The following is a 27,361-nucleotide window of genomic DNA, read 5'->3' as shown; positions in this document are numbered from 1 at the left end:
AATCAAAGAGTTGGAAGAGACCTCCTGGGCCATCATCCAGTCCAACCCCATTCTGCCAAGAAGCAGGAATATTGCATTCAAATCACCCCTGACCGATGGCCATCCAGCCTCTGCTTAAAAGCTTCCAAAGAAGGAGCCTCCACCACACTCCGGGGCAGAGAGTTCCACTGCTGAACGGCTCTCACAGTCAGGAAGTTCTTCCTAATGTTCCTAATGTTCTATGTACACATAGACAGAAATAAACACACATATATACATATATACACACACAAAACACATATACACAGACTGGGCCACAGCAACGTGTGGCAGGGGATGGCTAGTCTATATAAATAAAAATGTAATGTTCATTTGTGGGAGTAATGTAACTCAGAAATCATTGGACAAATTGACACCAAATTTTGACACAATTCTGTGAGCTGCCTTGAGTTCCCTTCGGGGTGAGAACGGCGGCATATAATTGTCGCAAATAAATATATAAATAAATAAATACGGTATATGGCAATGTAGAATAGCTAAGTTCCCCAAATTGCTGTCTGCAACCCAAGTATGCCTCTTCACCTTGGTTAACCAGCTGAAATCCAGACTAAAATTGCAGTGAACAGCTCAGCACTTTTGGGACCAGGAGACAAATGCAAACCTTTATTGAAGTGGTCTATGCAAATCTGCAATGGCCAGTCTGAGAAACAGTTGTATTATCCACACTGAGTATTTTTTTTTTAACACAAGCAGCATTTGAATGAAGGCATTTGGTTAGTGATAGCCAGGTGGTAAAGCATAGTTGAGAGCGGCTGTTAGGAATTGTGGGAGTTGAAGTCCAAAACACCTGGAAGGAGGGCCCAAGCTGACCCGTGCCAGCTCTAAATTAAGGCAGGAACACGGCATCCTGTGCAAATGAGCTCTTCTTAGCAGCAACGCCTTCAGCTCAAGTCCCGTTTAGCATCTCTGCTCGCTGGTGCTGTCAAAGAGAGGGGTGATGGTCCCGTCTTTCCATTCGATCATAATCTCCCCGTGTTTCAGCAAAGGAGAAGGGGATGCCGGGACCACCTTCACCTTAGGGCTGGAGGCAGGTGTCCCAGGTAAGGACAGGCCCTCCTCCTGCCTCACCTGACGGCTCTTCAGAACAGACAGCATCCTCTTCTTCTTCCTAAAGTGGGAATCAAAAGACATATTCAAGGTGATGTGCTCTGAAATCCAGAATGAGGTTTCCCAGTATCGTACATGAGCATTTGCACATTGAAACGTATGCGTTTGATGATACCAAGGCATAGATTAATCAGCCCAAACTCCTGATCTGTGTGAAAGATTTCCTGTTGCTGTTGTTGTTTTTATGTTTATAACAACTGAGATTATGAGATTGTTATGTTTATAACACTGAGAACTGGGAAGCCCTGGCCCTTGAGTGCTCCAGCTGGAGGACAGCTGTGACCAGCAGTGCTGCAGAATTTGAGGAGGCACGAGTGGAGAGTGAAAGAGTGAAACGTGCCAGGAGGAAGGCGCATCAAGCCAACCCCGACCGGGACCGCCTTCCACCTGGAAACCAATGCCCTCACTGTGGAAGAAGATGCAGAGCAAGAATAGGGCTCCACAGCCACATACGGACCCACAGGGAAACCCATGATGGAAGACCATCTTACTCGTCCAACGAGGGATCGCCTAAGTAAGTAAGTAAGTAAGTAAGTATGTTTATAAAAAGGTAAAGGTAGTCCCCTGACATTGAGTCCAGTCGTGTCTGACACTTGGGTGTGATGCTCATCTCCATTTCTAAGCCGAAGAGCCAGCATTGTCCGTAGACACCTCCAAGGTCAAGTGGCCGGCATGACTGCATGGAGCGCCGTTACCTTCCCGCCGGAGTGGTACCTATTGATCTACTCACATTTGCATGTTTTTGAACTGCTAGGTTGGCAGAAGCTAGGGCTGACAGCGGAAGCTCATGCCGCTCCCCGGAATCGAACCTGCGATCTTTCGATCAACAAGCTCAGCAGCTCAGTGCTTTAACCCACTGCGCCCCCGGGGGCTCCTGTTATGTTTATACTCCAGCTTTTTCTCTCCACAAGGGGACTCCAAGCAGCTTACATTAAAAGCATATCACCTCTCAACAAAAGATTGCTCCAGGCACTGTCAGGCCATTATATGCTAATCAAGGTGGTCAGTTGAAACATTCACACCTAGCTCCAGCAGGCAAGAGTCCTTTGTCCCACCCTGGTCATTCCACAGATATATAAACCCTTTTTCCTAGTTCCAACAGACCTCACTACCTCTGAGGATCCTTGCCATAGATGCAGGCGAAACGTCAGGAGAGAATGCCTCTAGACCATGGCCATATAGCCCGAAGAAAACCTACAACCTGGGGGTCGGGACCCCTAGAGGGGTCACAAGGGGGTGTCAGAGGGGTCGCCAAAGACCACCGCAGACAGTATTTTCTGTTGGTCATGGGAGTTCTATGTGGGAAGTTTGGCCTAATTCTATCGTTGGTGGGCTTCAGAATGCTCTTTGGTTGTAGATGAACTATAAATCCCAGCAACTGCAACTTCCAAATGTCAAGGTCTATTTCCTCCAAACTCCATCTGTGTTCATATTTGGACATATGGGGTGTTTGTGCCAAGTTTGGTTCAGATCCATCATTGTTTGAGTCCACAATGCTCTTTGGATGTATTTGAACTACAACTCAAGGTCAATGCCCATCAAAACCTTCCAATATTCTCTGTTTGTCATTGGAGTGCCAGGTTTGGTTCAGTTCCATCATTGGTGGAGTTCAGAATGCTCTCTGGATGTGGGTGAACTACAACTCCAAAAGTCAAGGTCAACGCCCACCAAACCCAGTATTTTCTGTTAGTCATGGGAGATCTGTGCCAAGTTTGGTCCAATTCCACCATTGGTAGAGTTCAGAATGCTCTTTGAATGTAGGTGAACTATAAATCCCAGCAACTACAACTCCCAAATGACAAAATCAATCATCCCATCCCAACCCCACCAATATTCAAATTTGGGCATATTGGGTATTTGTGCCGAATTTGGTCCAGTGAGTGAGAATACATCCTACATATCAAATATTCCCATAACGATTCATAACAGGAGCAAAATTACAATTATGAAGTAGCAATGAAAATAATTTAATGGCTGGGGGTCACCACAACATGCGGAAATGTATTAAGGGTATCGTGGTATTAGGAACGTTGAGAACCACTGCTCTAGACCATGGCCATATAGCCCGAAAAAACCTACAACAACCCATATCAATACTATTTAAAATCTGCAAATATACAAACATTAAAACTGAATTAATATCATATATATGATATTAATTAATAATTAGGTAGGTAAAGGTTTCCCCCTGATATTAAGTCCAGTCGTGTCCGACTCTGGGGTGTGGTGCTCATCTCCATTTCTAAGCCAAACAGCCGGCGTTGTCCGTAGACACCTCCAAGGTCATGTGGCCAGCATCACTGCAAGGAGCACCGCTACCTTCCCGCTGGAGCAGTACCTATTGATCTACTCACATTTGCATGTTTTCGAACTGCTAGGTTGGCAGAAGCTGGGGCTAACAGCGGGTGCTCATGCTGCTCCCCGGATTTGAACCTTTTGACCTTTTGGTCAACAAGTTCAGCAGCTCAGTGCTTTCACCCACTGTGCCACCGGGGGCTCCTCGAATTAATAATTACTATATATGAATAATATAAAATATATAATAATTAATAATATTTAATCATTGCTAATATTAGCAGAACATCCTTGGAAAAGGAGTATCATCAGATCCTCTGAGGTTGCTAGCCACATATGCAGGCGAAACATCAGGAGAAAATGATGCGAGAACACGTTGGCCACACAGCCCAAAAATTCACACGACACCCCAGAATTATATGAGCCTAGACTTCCTTATAATCCAGTTCAAAACAAATAATCTGGACTTTATATGACAGCATAGAAGGGACCTCAGTGGCTGCCCAAAGCTCTGGGATTCCCTTCTTTGGAAAGCTATGTGTTGCACCCTAGGCCTGGAAACACCTATGACCACAACATCACACAGGAATTCAGAATATAAGCAAGCAGTTTTTAAAAACATAAAAAGTATAAGAAAAATCAGGAATAAAGAAAAAAGATGTATAATCCAAAAAAAGGTTTAGCAACAACAGTGACAAGCCAAACAGTGACAGCCAAACAGTAATTCCAAATGTATCATACAGATCCAAAGGTACACAGTCCAGGAATAGACAAAAAAATCACAAGTACAGCTTCAGTCCACAAGAAAAAAGGTATAATTAGCACCTTGAGCAAGAATGCAAAAACAAGGCACATAGAAAACTTCCAGGATACTTAAATCCAAAACAAAAGCTTGAATTGAAACAAGAAACAGAGAACTCGGGCCTAGCTTCTCACTAGAATGCTACGTTGCCTGAACTAATCCTTAGGTAAACAATTTGCTATTTAATAGACACCCATGAAATCATTCTGTTTCCCATAAATATTTTCCACAACTTTCCCATGTAATGGCGCTCACCGACGCTGCCTATTTTCTTCTCTGATCTGTAAATGAAGTCTTTTGTTGAGCTCTGTAGCTCCAGGTGTTTTTCCCTGGGAGCCTTCCATATCACTTAGCTCTTTGCTCTACTCCTTGTCTAATGTTGCAGTTTCTGGCTCCTCTAGCTGACCTTGAAGCCCTGGACTATCCTCCAAGTCAGGTTTCTAACAGAAAGAACCATCATTTCCCTGACTTGAACCTTCATCACTTCATGCTCCAGGAAATCCCACAATCCTCTCTAAATAATCAGTGAACCCATCAGCCTCAGGCTGATCTACAACACTATGAGATTTGGTCACTTTGGGGAAAAGAAAACAACTGTACTTCTGGTCGTGAGTGGTGCCTTGGGAGCAATTCCAGACAAAGAATGCGCAGGAGCTTCCCATAAATAGTATTCCATTAGGCCAGTGTTTCTCAACCTGGGGGTCGGGACCCCTGAGGGGGTCATGAGGGGGTGTCAGAGGGGTCGCCAAAGACCATCAGAAAACACAGTATTTTTTGTTGGTCATGGGGGTTCTGTGTGGGAAGTTTGGCCCAATTCTATCGTTGGTGGGGTTCAGAATGCTCTTTGATTGTAGGTGAACTATAAATCCCAGAAATGACACTCCTCAAATGTTATTTTCCCCAATGTCCACATTTTCCCCACTCCACCAGTGTCCACATTTGGGCATATTGAGTATTCGTGCCAAGTTTGGTCCAGATCCATCCTAGCTTGAGTCTCTGGATGGAGGTGAACTACAACTCCCAAACTTAAGGTCAATGCCCACCAAACCTTCCAGTATTTTCTGTTGGTCAGGGGAGTTCTGTGTGCCAAGATTGGTTCAATTCCATCATTGTTGGAGTTCAGAATACTCTTTGGTTATAGGTGAACTATACATTCCAGCAACTACAACTCCCTAATGAAAAAATCATTGCCCCCCAACCCCACTAGTATTCAAATTTGGGCATATCGGAAATTTGTGCCAAATTTGGTCCAGTGAATGAAAATACATCCTGCATATCAGATGTTTACATTACGATTCATAACAGTAGCAACGAAAATAATTTTATGGTTGGGGGTCACCACCACATGGGGAACTATATCAAGGTGTCATGGCATTGGGAAGGTTGAGCAACACTGCATTAGACTGTCTAGTTTCCCACCCTGATGGCATTCTATTTATGTTAATATTGCATCAAGTCCACTTACCTGTTGTAGTGGATGTTGAGCAGGAGAATGACCAATCCCAGGATAAAAGCCACGGGACTGAGAACAAGCATGACTATCTTCCAGTTGGTACCTGAAAAACAGAATTGTATATTTCAACCCATTTTTCCCTCTTCAACTGCTTCTGTTTCCTTCAACTCCTTGATCTAAGCAGTTTCCCTCCATCAAAAGCCTTGCTTCACTGCCCCAAAGTGCATTCTGCAGCACAATGTCTTTATAGACACGTCAATACCTAGCTATTTGCCTCCCAGTGATAGCTAGCAAATTTGGAATGATCAAGAAGGACTTTTTTATGCATTCTATAATTAAACTGTGGAACTCACTGCTATGATATATGGTGGCTGGCACCAACCCAGGTGGCTTTGAAAAGCACAACACAAATTCAAGAAGGGGAGGAATGTATTAATGATTACACTGTGTAACAATTCTTTAAAAAATCTGTTCCTGGTTTGAAAGTGTTATTTCCTGTTTGATTGTAAGTAGTTGTACTACTCCAGAAGCTTTGTTTTTGTGGCTGTGTCATGTATCATGTTCTGCAATTGATGGTGGTTGGTGGTGGCAGGCCTAGCAGTTGGTGATGGAAGGGTTAATGTAAGTCTTAGTTCTAAAGGGTTGAGTAGGGTTGAGTGGCGGCAGTAGGGTTGAGTGGCGGCAAAAAAAGCCAATGGGATTTTGGCCTGCATCAATAGGAGCATAGTGTCTAGATCTAAGGAAGTAATGCTACCCCTCTATTCTGCTTTGGTTAGACCACAACTGGAATATTGTGTCCAATTCTGGGCACCATAATTCAAGAGAGATATTGAGAAGCTGGAATGTGTCCAGAGGAGGGCGACTCAAATGATCAAGGGTCTGGAGAACAAGCCCTATGAGGAGCGGCTTAGGGAACTGGGCATGTTTAGCCTGAAGAAGAGAAGACTGAGAGGAGATATGATAGCCATGTATAAATATGTGAGAGGAAGCCACAGGGAGGAGGAGGGAGCAAGCTTGTTTTCTGCTTCCTTGGAGACTAGGACGCGGAACAATGGCTTCAAACTACAAGAGAGGAGATTCCATCTGAACATGAGGAAGAACTTCCTGACTGTGAGAGCCGTTCAGCAGTGGAACTCTCTGCCCCGGAGTGTGGTGGAGGCTCCTTCTTTGGAAGCTTTTAAGCAGAGGCTGGATGGCCATCTGTCAGGGGTGATTTGAATGCAATATTCCTGCTTCTTGGCAGGGGGTTGGACTGGATGGCCCATGAGGTCTCTTCCAACTCTTTGATTTTATGATTCTATGATTCTATGATTCTATGAGTAATCTTGCCAAGGGCAAGATGGATGGATGGCATCCTTGAAGTGACTGGACTGACCTTGAGGGAGCTGGGGGTGGTAACGGCCGACAGGGAGCTCTGGCGTGGGCTGGTCCATGAGGTCACGAAGAGTCGGAGACGACTGAACGAATGAACAACAACAACAATCTGTAAGTAAGAGTTCATGGGTGAAAGCAATTAAGGGTGGAAGCATGCAAGAGATAGGTTGCATCTGAGTGTTTCTGGATATAAGGAGCTAGCCTTGGGACTGATCTTTGGGAGAAAAGTATTTGTTTTATCTTGGTGGTAGATGCTGATGGTTTCTCCCCAGGTTTGTGGATTTTTGGTATCCTGACCTGTCTCCTGAACCTTTGGAACCTTGGAAACTTGAATCATTGGGCTGGCTTCTGACTATGGTATAGACCAGTGGTTCTCAACCTTCCTAATGCCGTGACCCCTTAATATAGTCCCTCATGTTGTGGTGACCCCCCACCATAATATTGTTTTCATTGCTACTTCATAACAGTAATTTTACTACTGTTATAAATCATAATGTAAATATCTGATATACAGGATGCATTTTCATTCACTGGACCAAACTGGGCGCAAATACCCAATACACCCAAATTTGAATGCTAGTAGGGTTGGGGGAGGATTGATTTTGTAATTTGGGAGTTGTAGTTGCTGGGATTTATAGTTCACTTCTAATCAAAGAGCATTCTGAACTTCACCAGCGATGGAGTTGAACCAAACTTGGCTCCCATGACCAATGGAAATCACCGGAAGGGTTTGATGGGCATTGATCTTGAGTTTGGGAGTTGTAGTTCACCTATATCTAGATAGCACTGTGGACTCATGTGATGGTGGATCTGGACCAAACTTGGCACAAATACTCAATATGTCCAAATGTGAACACTGGTGGAGTCTGGGGAAAATAGATCTTGCCATTTGGTAGTTGTACTTGCTGGGATTTATAGTTCATTACAATCAAATAACATTCTGAACTCCACCAACGATAGAATTGGCTCAAACTTACCACATGGATTCCCCATGACCATCAGAAAATACATACTGTGTTTTCTTATGGTCTTTGGCGACCCCTCTGACACCCCCTCACGACCCCCTCAGGGGTCCCGACCCCCAGGTTGAGAAACACTGGTATAGACTATTGATCCCTTGAACTCTCGGCATTTGACCACTGGACTGGACCTTTGACTATGGTGTTATCTTGAATCTCCAACAGTGTTTGCTGACAGTTTTGTTTTATATTCTGTGGCTGAGTGCTATCTTTATGTATTATGTTTTGGACTATTAAAACAGCAAGAAAGTAAGTGCTGATTTAATTAAATTGTTTAACACAAACTGGGAGTTTGGTTCATCTCTGCCTAAATATTGGCAGAGCATTGGCAATGTGACAGACTGCCACAAAGTATGTTAAAGTGGTTGAGACTCGATGAAAAAACTAGAGCAAAATGTGGTGCAGGATGTCCCTCCTACAAAAACAATGTTTTTGCAGTTTAATAAATTTTTCCCATGTTTTTATGATAGAACCAATGAAGAAATGACATTTATAATCCAGTAGCAAAAAATGTGTTACATGGTATTATTAGTCATGACAGCTGAAAGCTCTTTGTATAGAGAACCATATCTTTGAGAGATATGGAGGACAAACAACAAGATGCTGACATTATCTGGGCTTGTAATCAATTCTCTTGCAATCAAGGCATATACATATCTATTCAGATGTATGGCCCATTCAGTCGGATGGAATTTAATCCCAGAAATATGTGTGCCAGATTGTGGGAATCATAACAGAATTCAGATAATATTTTAGGACTGCAACTCCCTATATACTTAGGCAGTACAGCCAATAATGATGAAGGATGGAGAATGCCATCAAAGAATATCTGTAGGGCAGCATTGTCCTTATGTGTACCTTCAAGTCCCCTGTCAATTTATGGTAACCCTGTCACAAAAAATTAATGTGCAGATTTTATAAATGTGGATTTAATATGATGTGTGGGAATGAATGGAAGAGTGGAATGATGTATGGATGGAACTAATAATTCTGGAGACACCAGTATAATATTAAGGCCTGCAATCAGGGGCGGCTCAAGCCATTATGCAAAGTAAGCATTTGCAGTATAGTTGATTTTGCCCAGGGGCGCTCTTGGGGGAAAATAGACCTTGACATATGCGAGTTGTAGTTACTGGGATGTATAGTTCACCTACAATCAAAGAGCATTTTGAACTCCAGCAACGATGGAACTGAACCAAATATGGCACACAGAACTCCCATGACGAACAGAAAATATATATCAGTGATTGGTTGGTGGTGGTGGTGGGGGCACCAAATACTGTTTGCTAACCATTGAAAATTACCTAGGGCTGCCTCTGCCTGCAATGACTAACTACCTGCTTGCTGGACTGTTATTAAAAGTTGCTAATAAGAGCTGAAAAGTAAACTCTGGTAAGAATTGGGACAGTGATAACAGAAATGTTTACAATGTTAAGAAGGAAGTCAAAACAAGCCTTGTGTTTGTCAACACCAATCAAGAAGAGAGCAACATCTGGCCAGGAAACTGAGATGGATCCAGGATGGAAAACATCTATCATTAATTTACAACTTTGGAACTACATCAGCAGAATATTCATATAAAAGATCCAATGTAATAATGGTCAAAATGTGACAGACCGGTGGAGTCTGTTCCACCCGCTATTATCTGCTCCATGGGAAGGAGATAGTGCACTTATGGAGAGTGGCAGATTTGCATGGGAGCAGTCTGGTCACTTTGGGGCTTCTTTTTCAAGGGAAGAGGAAGAAGTGCTTCTAGAGCAGTGGTTCTCAACCTGGGGTCCCCAGATGTTTTTGGCCTTCAACTCCCAGAAGTCCTAACAGCTGGTAGACTGGCTGGGATTTCTGGGAGTTGTAGGCCAAAAACATCTGGGGACCCCAGGTTGAGAACTGTTCTAGAGTCTTAGATTTTGTGCGGGGAGTCAGATTCTGCTGTATGGGAAACTGAGATCTGGCCCTTGGCATTGCACTAAGGGAAGAAATTTTGGCCTTTCGGTGTTTTGAAGTTTTGGTGTTATGGAACTATGCGCTGTCAGGCTGCAGGAAAGCAGGGTCTGGCCTAACAGGTGCTTCTCCAAGGAGGGAAAATATTTGGGTGCATGAGGATGAATGCATGCACATGTGTGTGAATGTTGAGTGAAAATGTAATTCCCCTTTGCCTGTTTGTTAGCCATGTAATTGTAAATCCGATGTAGTTGCATAGAACCTGTATGTCTGTATGTCTAAATGTTTTCTGTAATCTGATATACCCTCACACTGGAAATTGCAATAAAAAGAACCTATGCTTGAAAGTTATTGAAAAGTCACACATGACATAATTGGTGCCTGAAGTGGGTTACTCTTTTCCAATGTGGGAAAGTTATTCATAACAACCTGAGATATTTCATAGGCTTTTTGGAAGCAAGGAAGACTCAGAGGAGGTTTTTCCAGTTCCTTCCTCTGAAAGATAGCCTAGGAGTGCCTGGGATTCATTGGCAATTTCCCATCCAGGCCCTAACCAGGGCTGGCCCCGCTTAGCTTCCAAGATCAGATAGGATCTGATGCTGTTTCAATGCCTTTCACCTACACCAATGCCTTTCACCTACCCAAATACCTGGGAGTCACTCTGGACCGTTCTCTGACCTACAAGAAGCACTGCCTGAACATCAAGCAAAAAGTGGGTGCTAGAAACAATATCATACGTAAGCTGACTGGCACAACCTGGGGATCACAACCAGATACAGTGAAGACGTCTGCCCTTGCGCTATGCTACTCTGCTGCTGAGTACGCATGCCCAGTGTGGAACACGTCTCACCACACTAAAACAGTGGATGTGGCTCTTAATGAGACATGCCGCATTATCACAGGGTGCCTGCGCCCCACACCACTGGAGAAATTACATTGCTTAGCCGGTATTGCACCACCTGACATCCGCTGGGAAGTAGCAGCCAATAGTGAAAGGACCAAGGCAGAGACATCTCCAGCCCATCCCTTGTTTGGGCATCAGCCAGCACGTCAACGACTTAAATCAAGAAATAGTTTTCTTAGGTCTACAGAGACACTCGCTGGAACACCTCAGCAAGCGAGAGTTCAAAAGTGGCAGGCTCAAACCCAGAACCTCAATCCGTGGGTGATACCAGATGAGAGACTCCCCTCTGGGCACACAGAAGACTGGGCGACTTGGAAGGCGCTGAACAGACTGCGCTCTGGCACCACGAGATGCAGAGCCAATCTTAAGAAATGGGACCACAAAGTAGAATCCACGACATGCGAGTGTGGAGAAGAGCAAACCACAGACCACCTGCTGCAATGCAGCCTGAGCCCTGCCACATGCACAATGGAGGACCTTCTTGCGGCAACACCAGAGGCACTCCAAGTGGCCAGATACTGGTCAAAGGACATTTAATCAGCTACCAAGTTTGCAAAATGTGTGTGTGTGTGTTTTTTAAATCTGTTTGTTTGCTTTGTTCTGTTAGAAATGTGGTACAGTGTTCTGGTTGCGGATGACACGATAAATAAACCTACACCAATAACCATCACCATATTCTCTGGTAGCGAATTCCAGAAATATTTGTTTGCCTTGAGTATCCATTCTGTTTCCCGCGTCTTTTCTGGATTCCACCCTACCTGGATGTCGGGAGCCTGTCGCTTTCTTTGGATGCTTTTTGTGGTGGGTGTATCTTTCTGGTGAAGAAATAAAATATGGAGAATGAGATGAAATGACATGGAGCAAAAGAAGGTATCTCTGTTTGAACAATCTTTGTTGGCACTCATGCCCCTGGGTTTCAAAATTGAGTTCCTTTTGGTATCATTTAATAATCTTGTTTAGGAGAAGAAAGCAACGTATAAATAAATATAATAATAGTATATTATAAACGTATTCTCCCCTATGAACCATCAAGGCTGTTAAGATGTTCTGGCAGGGACCTGCTCTCAGTCCCGCCACTTTCGCAATCGAAAAGAACTTCCTGACTGCGAGAGCCGTTCAGCAGTGGAACTCTCTGCCCCGGAGTGTGGTGGAGGCTTTTTCTTTGGAAGCTTTTAAGCAGAGGCTGGATGGCCATCTGTCAGGGGTGCTTTGAATGCAATATTCCTGCTTCTTGGCAGGGGGTTGGACTGGATGGCCCATGAGGTCTCTTCCAACTCTTTGATTCTATGATTCTATGACTGAGACAGCCAGAAAGTAAGTGCTGATTTAATTAAATTGTTTAACACAAACTGGGAGTTTGGTTCATCTCTGTCTAAATAGTACTCCTTGCCCCGTAAAGTTCTCCTGTCTTCTTCTGCCTTGGTTACAGCTCTGTTTGCAATACTCACCTTGATCTTCTGCAAAGCCCCCATCTTCATTTTTTGGGAAAGTGCTGGTGATGTTAGACAAATCTTCCCAAATGGTGGCCGGAGGGAAAGTGGTAGCCTTGACGGGAAAGGTCATGCGAAGCTCAAAAGAAGCTGTAGATTTACCTAGGAAAAAAGATGCCAAGTGGTGGTCATCAACATTTCTTCTGGATATGAAAGCTGCAGGGATGGGGGCCTCAGTGAACATCTAAGTAGAGAAATGACGTGGTTTAACTATGCAGTACAACTACTGTGCAGGTACAACTGTACCGGGAGCTCCAATTTTGTTTGCTTTGCATTGAATGTTTGTTGTAGTCCTAAGTTTCAGGGACTCTGCAGATAGGTGGCTTCTTTTGGCTGCAATCATAGGGCAAGCCACCTGTCAATTATAGTTAGGTTCTCTGGCCCCGCCCCCTTTTTGGGTTTTGGAGGGAATAGGAGCCAGTTTGGGTTCAGTCCACACAGAGAAGCTTTCTATGCAGGACATGATACCAAGAGCTCCTGTAGAAAGCTTCGTCTTCTACGGCTTGGCCGGGGAGATATACAGCCCATAGCTTGGCCGGGGTTAGACAGCCCACAGCTTGGCCGAGGATCATACAGCCTTACAGCTCCTTTGCTGAAGGACTTCAGCCAGCCATCACCGAAACCTGAACTCCTTTTCCCCTGGAAGTCTACAAAGCTCTGCTTGGTAAGGGTCACTCGCGGAAGCCAGACGCAGTTGGTACCGGGTGTAGGGGCTCCACGCCAACAGAGGCAAAGACAGACTGCCCAGATTAGAAGTTAAGGATTTCCCCATTAGTTAAATTACAGTTGTGAAGATAGTGCCTGTTCCCCGTGGACAAGATTGAGAGAGAGCCAATAGACTGTTAAGAAAGCCTTAAAGTACCTGTTTGTTTTCAATAATAAAGAACTTTGTTGAACCTTTAAGCAATCTAAAGACTCTGTTTTAAGGAAATCCAAGGGCCTTTAATCTGAGGCAGCCCCGGCGTCCCGTTGGGCACACAGAATTTATGTCCTGTCTACAGTCTTATGCACAGGCCCAGCGTGCGACAGCACAACTACCATATCCATGGGTTCCTTACCTGGAGTTTAATTTATGTGCCCTTTGTATATATTTTCTAGGCTCTCCAGTGTGACTCTATCTAGCCATGGAATTCTAAAGCCTCATGTCCTTCATTGCAAAAGGGATTGTTATTATCTGTGGGTTCGCAAAGCAATGAGAAATCTGGCAACGTATCCCCTGCAGATATGAAGATTGTATTGTCTTCTGGGGTAATCTGTATTGTAAATGGCCTGGGAGAAACATATAGGATGGGTGACACCTGGCTTGGAAACAGTCCATGCAAAATGGATCTAATAGACTATACGCTAAACATGAGTCTAGTGTGACACAGCAGCTCAAAAAGTCAATGCAATTCTAGGCTGTTTCCATATGAGAGTAGTTTCCAGATCAGTGGTTCTCAACCTTCCTAATGCTGTGACCCCTTAATACAGTCCCTCATGTTGTGGTGACTCCCAACCATAACATTATTTTTATTGCTACTTCATAACTGTAATTTTGCTCCTGTTATGAATCATAATGTAAATGTATTGTCAAAGGCTTTCATGGCCGGAATCACTGTGTTGTTGTAGGTTTTTTCGGGCTATATGGCCATGTTGTAGAGGCATTTCTCCTGACGTTTAGCCTGCATCTATGGCAAGCATCCTCAGAGGTAGTGATAATGTAAATATCTGATATGCAGGATGTATTTTCATTTACTGAACCAAATTTGGCACAAATACTTGATATGCCCAATTTGAATACTGGTGTGGTTGGGGGTGGAGTGGATTTTGTCATTTGGGAGTTGTAGTTGCTGGGATTTATAGTTCACCTACAATCAAAGAGCATTCTGAACTCCACCAATGATGGAATAGAACCAAACTTGGCACACAGAACTCAAGTTCAACGCCCACCAAACCCTTCCAGTATTTTCTGTTGGTCATGGGATTTGGTGGGCGTTGAACTTGAGTTTGGGAGTTGTAGTTCACCAACATCCAGAGAACACTGTGGACTCAAACAATGATGGTTCAGGACCAAATACTCAATATGCCCAAATGTGAACACTGGTAGAGTTTGGGGGAAATAGACCTGGACATTTGGAAGTTGTAGTTGCTGGGATTTCTAGTTCACCTACAATCAAAGAGCATTCTGAACTCCACCAACGATGGAATAGAACCAAACTTGGCACACAGAACTCAAGTTCAACGCCCACCAAACCCTTCCAGTATTTTCTGTTGGTCATGGGATTTGGTGGGCGTTGAACTTGAGTTTGGGAGTTGTAGTTCACCAACATCCAGAGAACACTGTGGACTCAAACAATGATGGTTCAGGACCAAATACTCAATATGCCCAAATGTGAACATTGGTAGAGTTTGGGGAAAATAGACCTTGACATTTGGGAGTTGTAGTTGCTGGGACTTATAGTTCACCTACAATCAGAGCATTGTGAACCCCACCAATGATAGAATTGGGCCAAACTTCCTACACACATCCCCCACGATCAACAGAAAATACTCTGGGTTGTGATGGTAGTGATGGATGCTTGCCATAGATGCAGGCGAAACGTCAGGAGAGAATGCCTCTAGACCATGGCCATATAGCCCGAAAAAACCTACAACAACCCAGTGATTCTGGCCATGAAAGCCTTCGACAATACACAGAAGATACTCTGTTTTTTGATGGTCTTTGGTGACCCCTCTGACACCCAATCACGACCCACCAGGGGTCCTGACCCCCAGGTTGAGAAACGCTGGTCTAGATTGAGAGAAGTCCTAGTTCTAGGGTATTTTCTTCATTAGGAAGAACCTCCTGACAGCAAGAGCTGTGTGCCAGTGGGATATGCTTCCTCTAAGCCAGATGGAGTCTCCTTCTCTGTTGCAGATACTTGAATTACATGTTCCTGCATGTCTGAAAGGGGTTGGATTTGATGTCCTTTGTAGTCTTTTCCAACCCTATGATTCTGTGAGGTCACATTGAGGAGGGAGCTAGCTTGTGTTCTGTGCACTAGAAACTCAGACACAATGGATCAATGGGTTCAAACTGCAAGAAAAGAGATTCTACTTCAACATTGGGAAGAATCTTGTGGCAGTAAATGCTGTTTAACAGTGGGATATGCTACTGACTGGGAGTCTGATGGTGTTTCCATCTCTGGAGGTTTTTAAGCAGAGGCTGGATGGCCATTTGTTAGGGGTGTTTGGATTGGGTCTTCCTGTATGACAGAAGGGTCTTGGACTGGATGGCCATTGAGGTATCTTCTATGACTCTATATGATTAAAATGGAAATATACTTTCCGGGACCCAGTCCAGTGGGTCTAAACGTTCCTCTACTGGATCTCCAAAACCAGGATCCGTCACCTCTGGCTCCACAGCGCAGATGATCTCGTCGGTGAGCGTCTTCCACCTGCTGAACTTGTCCTTCTCTTTGGCCAGGAAGGCCTTGTGCCCACCAGGTTTGGTGGTGAGGTGGAGGCCAGAGCCTTGGAGGGTGAGGTGTCCCTTTTGGCTGCAGATCCAACCCTGGGGTGGCCCCTCTCCTCCACAGACCCCCAGCTGTGCCAAGGCAAACTCTTCCAGGTGGGAGACGGACAGGCATTGCTTGGTTGCGAGGCTGACCACGGCCCGCCTGGCCAGGTCCCAGCCCCACTGATGGTGGAGGGAATGGGACTTGCATTCGGAGAGGCCCACTTGGTCCACCGCGTGAGGGAAGACGTGGATGCACTTCCCCAGACGGGCATTTTTGATGAGGAAACTCTCTCCTCCCGATGCTGCGGGGAATAAGACAACAACAATGTGTAACGTGTCTGCAATTTGTATACAAAACATGTCTATATATATAAAAATGCTCTGTGCGTAATGAGTACCTTAAAAACAAAAGAACCAATGAACATAATCACACCAAATTTGGCAACTAAACGTCTCACAACACAAGGAGTGACCATCACTCAAAAAATTATGATTTTGTCATTTGGGAGTTGTAGTTGCTGGGATTTATAGTTCACCTACAATCAAAGAGCATTCTGAACTCCATCAATGATGGAATTGAACCAAACTTGGCACACAGGACTCCCATGACCAACAGAAAAAGCTAGAAGGATTTGGGAGTTATAGTTCACCTACATCCAGAGAGCACTGTGGACTCAAACAATGATGGATCTGGACCAAACTTGGCACAAGCACTCAATACGCCCAAATATGAACACAGATGGAGTTTGGGGGAAATAGACCTTGACATTTGGGAGCTGTAGTTACTGGGATTTATAGTTCACCTCCAATCAAGGACCATTCTGAATGAACCCCACAAATTACAGAATTGGGGCAAACTTCCCACACTGAACCCCCATGACCAACACAAAATACTTAAGGCCATCCAATCCAACTCCTTTCATCAGGGCAAGAAAACGTAATCACAGTCCTCCTGACAAAGAGCCATCCAGCCATAGAGATAGATCGATATATATGATTTGCACACACACAGATATAGTATCATAGATTTGAAAGGGACCCTTAAAGAAGGACAATGATATGTTGCATGTTCCAGGGTGGGCAAACCAGACACTCTCCACATCAACACTGACAAAGAAACAACAAGAAGTACTGTTTACTCACAAGCATAAAGACATTACACAGATTAGAAACCAACACTTTCTCATTACTTTATTTTCCAGATCAACAGACTGGGCCACAGCAACACATGGCAGGGGACCGCTAGTCCTATATACTCATGTATAGTCAAAGGGAAGTTTTGGAACCAGAATTATGGGTTTTGATACGACCCACAAATAAGTCAAAGGTCATTGGACGAGTGCACACCCTGACCCCAATGATTTCTAGTTCGCCAAGGACACCTAAATAAAATGAAATAATCTCTTTTTCCTTTTCCACAAGACTCCCAAGACCAACGGACAGACTAGCAGCCATAACCGTCTCACGGAAGCCTGTTTTTCACTTTATATCTTTTTATTAAGGGTTCACAAACATGCGCTGGTACATATCAGTGCATGAGTGGATTCAATCTGCAGCAGCAAATCTCTCAAAAGATACCCCATTCCTTCTCAAACATTTAATAAAGTATATGTGTTTCCTCATAACTTTTGCCTACCTTATATCCCTTTACCCTCTCCCATGCCTTTATCTATATAAATAAAAATGTAATGTTCGTTTGTGGGATTAACATAACTCAAAAACCACTGGACGAACTGACACCAAATTTGGACACATTACACCTATCCAGTCAACAAGTGACCATCACTCATAGAAACACTGAAAAACTCAGCGGAAGGGCCTCCCCAGAAGATTTTAAACTTCGAGGTGGGACGTAAAGGGAGATGCGTTTGGACAGGTAAGCTGGCCATCCATTGGGGGTGATTTGATTGTGCTTTTCCTGCATAGCAGGGAGTTGGACTACATAATCCATGTGGTCTCTTCAAACTATTATTCTATGATTCTAGGATAAACACTTGCCGGGCACAGACCCTCTTATCTGTGGTCCTAGTCTAAATTCAACCTCATATCCACATCTACAACATCTCTTGACCCTCCACTAGCCCTCCTCAATAGCCAGCAACCAAACTGGGTAAAGGAGGTCTGTTTAATTCTTGATGGAGTGTGACGGTGCGAGTGGCGCCACCTATGTATAGAACTGTTAGTTGTAAGATTTAAACTGTTGTATCATGCTTAATCCTGCCCCTTTTTACCCTGCTTATGTATAGTTCTATGGATTGGTTGCTTGTAGCTGTCAATCAGTACTGTTTGGGTCCACCTCTTCCTGCAAGAGGGGAGAGCTTCCTTTTTCTTTTCATTCTGCCATCAGAGTTCATACCACATGGACGTGAATAAGAGACTTGACTCTAAAGGACCCTGATTTAAATTACCTCTTAGCACCAGTTCTGAGGTTTTTTTACCCTTGAGAGTCATGTTTTATGTCCTGATCGTCCTGGACAATAACCGAGGAGACCCAAGCGCCTTCAAGCCGGTTCTTTTGGCACCAAAGGAAGATCCTGAGTCTTCAAAACATAGGCCATCTGAACTGGGGTTGTGGTTTGCTCCGGCATTCACAGCCATTGAGGAAAGAGGAAACTTGGTGAGGCTTCTCAGCTTCAAACTCCTTGGACCCAGAACTAATTGAGACTGTAACATATATTTTCCTTCTCGCCTCTGAAGTTTTCCTGCTTATTGCTTTGAAGAAATGACTTTGTGATCAATAAAGCTTATTTTGAGTTATTTACAGTGTTTTGGGTTTTTGGGAGTTCCAGTTTCCTATAGGAGGGCAAGAAGCAATCCCTTGGGGGAAAGGTGCCACGTCCATCCCTCCTTCATTAAGAATAATAGCCCCCAAGTGCGATGGCACATGGAGGCTGAAGAAGGAGGACGTTTCCATCCTCATCCCTCCAGCAAGACATGAATGGGGACCTTCCCTCGGTCTCATGTTTCGGCCCCCAAAACCAAGACGTTGTGCATGTGCCATGCACCCCTGATCCACTCAAAGCCTGAAAGCAAATTCTTCTTATTGCATCATTGATCATCCATTCTCGCATGCTTTAGAAAACAGGGTGTTCCCCCCACCCTTCTCTGCTTCAGAATAAGCCCAAGACTCTATAGAGAGTTTCCTGTCCTCTTGAACATGAAGTACAATACCTTCAATAAGACCAAAGAGCAGCTTGGCTGTGTCAAAGGAACCCAGCTGGGAAATGAGCATACAATAGATGAAAGGCTTTCACTGTTTCCTTCCAGGAAGATCCCAATAAGTATTGGGATGAAGCTTTCGTTCATGGTTTTTGCAAGAAGGGGATATCACAACCTGAGATGAGCATGGCCAGAACAAACGGAATTATACAATCCTGTTTGAGCTTCTACACCCGACATGGGCAAACTTCAGCCCTCTAGGCGTTTTGGACTTCAGCTCCCACAATTCCTAACAGTCTACCGGCTATTTGGACTTCAACCCAAAACACTTTGCTCATGCCGATATATTAGAATACTGTAAAAAATGGAAAGTCTGCACTTTCTTGCATAATCCCTTTACCCAGTCAAGCCCCTGGCTGCAGCTCTTTGCACCAAGTGACATTTCTAAGCCTTCAAAACTATCCCCACATAGAATTATTTACATATATTGCAATGGGAACAAACTCAATATGTGTGGTCTGCATCAATAGGAGCATAGTGTCTAGATCTAAGGAAGTAATGCTCCCCATGCTCTATTCTGCTTTGGTTAGACCACATCTGGAATATTGTGTCCAATTCTGGGCACCACAATTCAAGAGAGATATTGACAAGCTGGAATGTGTCCAGAGGAGGGCAACTAAAATGATCAAGGGTCTGGAGAACAAGCCCTATGAGGAGCGGCTTAGGGAACTGGGCATGTTTAGCCTGAAGAAGAGAAGACTGAGAGGAGATATGATAGCCATGTATAAATATGTGAGAGGAAGCCACAGGGAGGAGGAGGGAGCAAGCTTGTTTTCTGCTTCCTTGGAGACTAGGACGGGGAACAATGGCTTCAAACTACAAGAGAGGAGATTCCATCTGAACATTAGGAAGAACTTCCTGACTGTGAGAGCCGTTCAGCAGTGGAACTCTCTGCCCCGGAGTGTGGTGGAGGCTCCTTCTTTGGAAGCTTTTAAGCAGAGGCTGGATGGCCATTTGTCAGGGGTGATTTGAATGCAATATTCCTGCTTCTTGGCAGAATGGGGTTGGACTGGATGGCCCATGAGGTCTCTTCCAACTCTTTGATTCTATGATTCTATGATTCTATGATTCTTTGTGGCCAGGTAAGGAAAGTCCCGAAAGAGGCTGGGAAGGTACACAAGCTGGAAGGGTGCAAAAGCATTCCTTGTTGGAAATGCAAAAAGCTCTTATCATGGCATATTAGATCAAGATCTCTAACTCAAAAGAGGACATCTACTCAGTGTTTCTCAACCTTCCTAATACCACGACCCCTTCATACAGTTCTTCATGTTGTGGTGACCCCCAACCATAAAATTATTTTCGCTGCTACTTCATAACTGTAATTTTGCTACTGTTATGAATCATCATGTAAATATCTGATATGCAGGATGTATTTTCATTCACTGGACCAAATTTGGCACAAATACCCAATACACCCAAATTTGAATACTGGTGGGTTTGGTGGCCGGGGGGGGGGGGGGGGGAGGAGATTGACTTTGTCATTGGGGAGTTGTAGTTGCTGGGATTTATAGTTCACCTACCATCAAAGAGCATTCTGAACTCCACCAACAATGGAATTGACCAAAAAAAACAAAAAAACCCCCCAAAAAACAGAAGGGTTTGGTGGGCACTGACCCTGTGTTTTGGAGTTATAGTTCACCTACATCCAGAAAGCACTGTAGACTCAAAGAATGATGGTTCTGGACCAAACTTGGCACGAATATTCAACATGCCAAAATGTGAACACTGGTAGAGTTTGGGGAAAATAGACCTTGACATATGGGAGTTGTAGCTGCTGGGATTTATAGTTCACCTACAATCAAAGTGCATTCTGAACCCCACCAATGATAAAAAGGTAAAGGTAAAGGTAGTCCCCTGACATTAAGTCCAGTCATGTCTGACTCTGGGGTGTGGTGCTCATCTCCATTTCTAAGCTGAAGAGCCAGCGTTGTCCGTAGACACCTCCAAGGTCATGTGGCCAGCATGACTGCAGAATTGGGCCAAACTTCCCACACAGAATCCCCATGACCAACAGAAAATACTGTGTTTTCTGATGGTCTTTGGTGACCCCTCTGACACCCCCTCACACCCCCCCCCCCAGGGGTCCAGACCCTCAGGTTGAGAAACGCTGCTGTAGAAATAATGCAGTTCAACACCACTTTAACTGCTGTGACCCAATGACCGAATGCTATGAAATCACAGGTATTGTAGTTTGTCACTCTTTGGCAGAGAAGGCTAAAAGCTTTGTACGATTATAATTTCCAGGATTCCACAGCATTGAGCCATGCCAGTTACAGTGTTGTCAAACTGGGTTAATTCTTCAGTGTAGGTGCACCACTCATTCTCGTAATTCACCAAGCACTTTTCTTGGGAAGGGGAAACAGAAGTGAGTACGGTTTCACACCAATCCAAGAGGATTCACAAGCTCTGCTGCCCATAAATATACATTTCTGCACACAAAATCCTTCAAAAGTTTCCAAGTGATTCAGCTTCACAACAAACAAAAAGCAGACCAAACAGGGGAGGCAAACTAAAGTAATTCCCACCAGCAGGAAACATCAAGAACATCCCCAAATTATGAATAAATTAGGAAAAAAAGAAGGATATGTGCAAAACAAACTTACCCTGGAACCACAAAAGAAGGAACGTCCAATTCGGGCAACTTTTGAAAAGCTCCATTGTCTGCTAGCAAAGAAAAGCAGGAGCAAAGGATGGGGGGAGAGAACAAGGAGTTTCCTTTTGTAAAGACAAATTGGGTTGCAAAAGGGAAGCTGCCTCACTTTGCGTCCATCCGGAAAAGGGCTGGAAGGAGAAGGAGAAAAGATGCTAAATGGCAAGGGTCCCTCTACCCAAAAGATGCTAATGATCAAAGTGACAAGGAGATGCGGATCCACAAAGGAGAGACTCGGGGACATGCGATTTGCATCTCTCAGAACAAAATGTGACATTGGCCAGAGACGCCTGTCCTTGCCTTACCTCCCGATAGTAAAAGGCAGCGAAAGCTTTGGAGCCACACAGAGATCTTCTTTGGGAAGGAAGAACTTCCTAACTGTGTGTCTGGAGATGGTTGCTCAATATAAGTATTCCGAAACTTTGGGGCAAAAGGAACGAGCCCCCTCTTTGGAAGCAGAGCTTTCCGAAAAGTGGCAGAGAATACTAAAGAGCCTGATGGAGGGGAACAGTCCTGAAAACTGGAGGAGAGCCAAGGTATTTCCACCACTCATATAAAGGCAAACAAAGGAGGAGTGGAGGCACAAAGTCGCCCAAAGTAGGAAGCTGCCGATTCTGGCAATCCACATTGCATAGTTGTTGCTTGGATGTGTTACTGCAAACCCTTGACCCTAGCTTATGGCCATCCTATCGAAAGTGATGTCCCGTGCAAGGTGCAACAAGCTTATTTTCGGCCGTTTCAGAGAATAGAACACAAACCAATGGGATCAAGTTGCAAAAAAAATAAATAATAAAAATAGGAAGACGTGTTTTCTTTTATTTTTTACTAACTTGCGTGCCCAATGATGCCTGGGTCAGGTATTTTGTAGTGATCATTATCAGAAGTAGAAAATACATATGGATGCAGGTGAACTACAACTCCCATCACCATGTCATTGCCCCTGAACTGCACCAATAGTTAAAGGTGGTCTTGATGGGTATTAGGCATGGTTAGGTTTGGTCGGAATTTTCATAATTCGGAATAAATTTGGAAATATTTGCTTTTTGAAGCAATTTTGAAGTTCTTAAGGAAACCGGAAGTCCCTTTGCCCTTCCGAAGCTTTTTCTGACATTTCTGTTATGAAGTAGTAAGTGAGTCAGAAATTATTCAGTTTTTCCCCGCTTCTGGTCCCTGTTTCATCCTAGAACAGGAACAGGACCCTCTAATAATTAATTACACCACACCTTGAATGAAGGAAGAGTCCTTTTTATTTGAAGAATCATAGAATCAAAGACTTGGAAGAGACCTCATGGGCCATCCAGTCCAACCCCCTGCCAAGAAGCAGGAATATTGCATTCAAATCACCCTCTGCTTAAAAGCTTCCAAAGAAGGAGCCTCCACCACACTCCAGGGCAGAGAGTTCCACTACTGAACGGAAGTTCTTCCTCATGTTCAGATGGAGTCTCCTTTCTTGTAGTTTGAAGCCATTGTTCCGCGTCCTAGTCTCCAGGGAAGCAGAAAACAAGCTTGCTCCCTCCTCCCTGTGGCTTCCTCTCACATATTGATACATGGCTATCATATCTCCTCTCAGCCTTCTCTTCTTCAAGCTAAACATGCCCAGCTCCTTAAGCCGCTCCTCATAGGGCTTGTTCTCCAGACCCTTGATCATTTGAGTCGCTCTCCTCTGGACACATTCCAGCTTGTCAATATCTCTCTTGAATTGTGGTGCCCAGTATTGGACACAATATTCCAGGTGTGGTCTAACCAAAGCAGAATAGAGCATGGGGAGCATGACTTCCCTAGATCTACACACTAGGCTCCTATTAATGCAGGCCAAAATCCCATTGGCTTTTTTTTGCCGCCACATCACATTGTTGGCTGATGTTTAACTTGTTGTCCATGAGGACTCCAAGATCTTTTTCACACGTACTGCTCCAGCTTATCTTGCTATTTGTTGATTACTGCATGTTCTATGCCTTTGTAGTTAGATGGCTTTCCTTACTTTGCATTTATTGGATCTATGACCTGTCAATTATCGTTAGGTTCCCTGGTCCCGCCCCCTTTTTTGGTTTTGGAGGGAATAGGTGCCATTTTGGGTCAGTCCACACAGAGAAGCCTTTCATACAGGTCATAAAACCAAGAGCTCCTGTAGAAAGCTTTGTCTTCTACAGCTTGGGCGGGGAGATACAGCCCACAGCTTGGCCAGAGAGATACAGTCTCAGCACAGCTCTTTTGCTGAGGATTTTACAGCCTTGCAGCTCCTTTGCTGAGGGAATCCGGTCCCACAGCACTTCAGCCAGCCATCACTGAAACCTGAACACCTTCCTTTCCTCTGGAAGTCTACAAAGCTCTGCTTGGTAAGGGTCACTCGCGGCAGCCAAAAGCAGTTGGTACTGGGTGTAGGGGCTCCACGCCAACAGAGGCAAAGACAGACTGCCCAGATAAGAGGTTAAGGATTTCCCCATTAGTTAAAATACAGTTATTAAGATAGTGCCTGTCCCCTGTGGACAAGATTGAGAGAGCCAGTAGACTATTAAGAAACCCTTGAAGTACCTGTTTGATTTCAATAATAAAGAACTTTGTTGAACCTTTAAGCAATCTAAAGACTCTGTTTTGGGGAAATCCAAGGGCCTTTAATCTGAGGCAGCCCCGGCGTCCCATTGGGCACACAGAATTTATGTCCTGTCTACAGTCTTATGTACAGGCCCAGCGTGCGACAGCACATGCGTGTCCAATGATGCCTGGGTTAGGTATTTTGTAGTGATCAATATCAGAAGTAGAAAATACATATGGATGCAGCTGAACTACAACTCCCATCACCATGTCATTGCCCCCGAAGTGCACCAATAGTTAAAGGTGGTCTTGATGGGTATTAGGCATGGCTAGGTTCGGTCGGAATCTTCGTAATTCGGAATAAATTTGGAAAGATTTGCTTTTTGAAGCAATTTTGAAGTTTTTAAGGAAACCGGAAGTCCCTTTGCCTTTCCAAAGCTTTTTCTGACATTGCGGGAGTTGAAGTTAAGAGCATCCAGGGAAACTTAAGAGCATCCAGGGAAACTTAAGAGCATCCAGGGAAAAGGAGCATCCGGGGGAAAGGAGCATCCAGGGAAAAGGAACATCCGGGGATACAGAAACAGAAATTCCTGGGGAAAGGTCCCAAAAAGCTCTGGCTGAGAGCTCACAGCCTCTCAGCTTCACAGCATCAGAGGGAAACAGCCCTGAAGTTCTCAAAGAATTCTTGGAGGGAGGACAGCATTACAGATCCACTGAACTCCAGCTGAAATATCTTCAAGTCTCAGCTGGTAGGTCTACTTCTTTTCCCTGGATGCTCCTTTTCCCTGGATGCTCTTAAGAAAGGAAGCTTTTCTACGGGACGAGCTGGTCTACGTCCTATAGCTTAGCTACCTTGTGTGAGACTGCCCAAAATGGCTCCTTTCCCTCCCAGAAGCCTGAACAAGGGGCGGAACCAAAGCTTAATTAAGATGGACAGGAGGCCTGCCCTATAACTGCAAACTTTAACAGAAAGAAATAAAGTTGGAGCTCCCGGTACAGCCGTACCAGCACACTGTAGAAAAAGCTACTTCAATAGTAAATTCCAGAGTGCAAAACAGCAAAGTAGTTTCAAGGTATACATAAAAGGCAAAAGCAGAAGTACATCCCAAATACTGGCTTCAAAAATCATTCCAAAATATAGGCTATAGTCATAATATTCTTGGTGCAACAAACAGCACTTAGACAAAGAACTGTATTCACAACGTGATTCCCTAATACCACCGGGATTGTGGGGCAGCTGGCTGAGTGTCAGCTGCATTAAGATCACTCTAACCAAAAGGTCATGAGTTCGAAGCCAGCCTGGGTTGGAGTGGGCTTCCAACCAATTGTGTAGCCTGTTGCCGACCTTTGCAACCCGAAAGACAGTTGCATCTGTCAAGTAGGAGAATTAGGTACCACCTTGTATGGGGAGACTAAATCAAGTAATTTATGAGGCCATAAAAAAGACCCCAGCAAAGCACTCCAGCAAAAGCATGCGGGGAATGCGGAAGTGCTTCATCAGCGTCGCAGATGGATGATGAAAGCGACAGCTCCCCTGGCGGCCAGAAAAAGTTAAATAGCCTCTGTGTATGTCTGTATGCGTTCTATGTCAAATTGGCATTGAATGTTTGCCATATATGTGTACATTGTAATCTGCCCTGAGTCCCCTGCGGGGTGAGAAGGGCGGAATATAAGTACTGTAAATAAAATAAATAAATAAATACCAAGCAAGAAAACATGACATGAAAACAAGGCCAAAAGCTCCTATCTTGGTGCACATGAAAAAGGTGACTTTCTCTTGAAAGTCATACAGAACAACTCAAGGGACTAACCTAAGAAACCAAATTGGTTCCCATTGAGATACTATCCATCCAATACCTGACATGTCTTTATCTTTCAAACAGTGGGAAAACCTTAATTTTCTCTTTGTAACTGGTGCTGCGCTGAGTTGTAGGCAACAATCCAGCATCTTCCACCTCCCTCGCTTCCTTCTCAAGGTCAGGAAGAGCTTCTGGTGGTATTTCCTGGGAAACATTCTCACTAAACACAGATCTACCTGTGAGGCAGTTCACATCACCCAGAGGAGAGCTACTTTCTCCTTGAGGCACTACAGCAGTGGTTCTCAACCTGGGGGTCGGGACCCCGGGGGGGGGGGGGTCGCCAGGGGGTGTCAGAGGGGTCGACAAAGACCATCAGAAAACACAGTATTTTCTGTGTGGGAAGTTTGGCGCAATTCTATCGTTCTTGGGGTTCAGAATGCTCTTTGATTATAGGTGAACGATAAATCCCAGCAACTACAACTCCCAAATGTCAAAGTTTGTTTTCCCCCAACTCCACCAGTGTTCACATTTTGATATATTGAGTAGTTGTGTCAAGTTTGGTCCAGATCCATCATTGTTTGAGTCCACAGTGCTCTCTGGATGTAGGTGAACTACAATTCCAAACTCAAGGTCAATGCCTACCAAACCCTTCCAGCATTTTTCTGTTTGTCATGGGAGTTCTGTGTGCCAAGTTTGGTTCAATTCCATCATTGGTGGAGTTCAGAATGCTCTTTGACTGTAGGTGAACCATAAATCCCAGCAACTACAACTCCCTAATGTCAAAGTCTGTTTTCCCCCAACTCCACCAGTGTTCACATTTTGATATATTGAGTAGTTGTGTCAAGTTTGGTCCAGATCCATCATTGTTTGAGTCCACAGTGCTCTCTGGATGTAGGTGAACTACAATTCCAAACTCAAGGTCAATGCCTACCAAACCCTTCCAGCATTTTTCTGTTTGTCATGGGAGTTCTGTGTGCCAAGTTTGGTTCAATTCCATCATTGGTGGAGTTCAGAATGCTCTTTGACTGTAGGTGAACCATAAATCCCAGCAACTACAACTCCCAAATGTCAAAGTCTGTTTTCCCCCAACTCCACCAGTGTTCACATTTTGATATATTGAGTAGTTGTGTCAAGTTTGGTCCAGATCCATCATTGTTTGAGTCCACAGTGCTCTCTGGATGTAGGTGAACTACAATTCCAAACTCAAGGTCAATGCCTACCAAACCCTTCCAGCATTCTTCTGTTTGTCATGGGAGTTC

At 44.4% G+C, this 27,361-nt stretch overlaps 1 protein-coding gene across 2 annotated transcripts; it reads right to left on the bottom strand.

Annotated features, from left to right (window-relative positions):
* Positions 1 to 719: 719 nt before the first annotated feature.
* LOC137096154 (uncharacterized) lies at positions 720 to 22,353 on the bottom strand. Of its 2 annotated transcripts, XM_067464686.1 has the most exons (7): positions 22,077 to 22,353; positions 21,725 to 21,902; positions 15,728 to 16,204; positions 12,383 to 12,526; positions 11,693 to 11,749; positions 5,709 to 5,799; positions 720 to 1,147 (listed from the first exon to the last, which is right to left on the bottom strand). In XM_067464686.1, exons 2-7 carry the CDS (start codon positions 21,777 to 21,779, stop codon positions 937 to 939), a joined length of 1,035 nt encoding a protein of 344 aa, XP_067320787.1. In that variant the 5' UTR covers positions 21,780 to 21,902; positions 22,077 to 22,353; the 3' UTR covers positions 720 to 936. The 2 variants fall into 2 exon arrangements, with proteins under 2 accessions (XP_067320787.1, XP_067320788.1); XM_067464687.1 differs by lacking the exon at positions 11,693 to 11,749.
* Between the last annotated feature and the right edge of the window lie 5,008 nt (positions 22,354 to 27,361).

This window comes from Anolis sagrei, chromosome 2 (genome assembly GCF_037176765.1).
Source record: "Anolis sagrei isolate rAnoSag1 chromosome 2, rAnoSag1.mat, whole genome shotgun sequence".
NCBI classification, from domain to species: domain Eukaryota; kingdom Metazoa; phylum Chordata; class Lepidosauria; order Squamata; family Dactyloidae; genus Anolis; species Anolis sagrei.
Note: the sequence above shows the minus strand (reverse complement) of the source record. Positions and strands in the feature narration are given on the sequence as shown.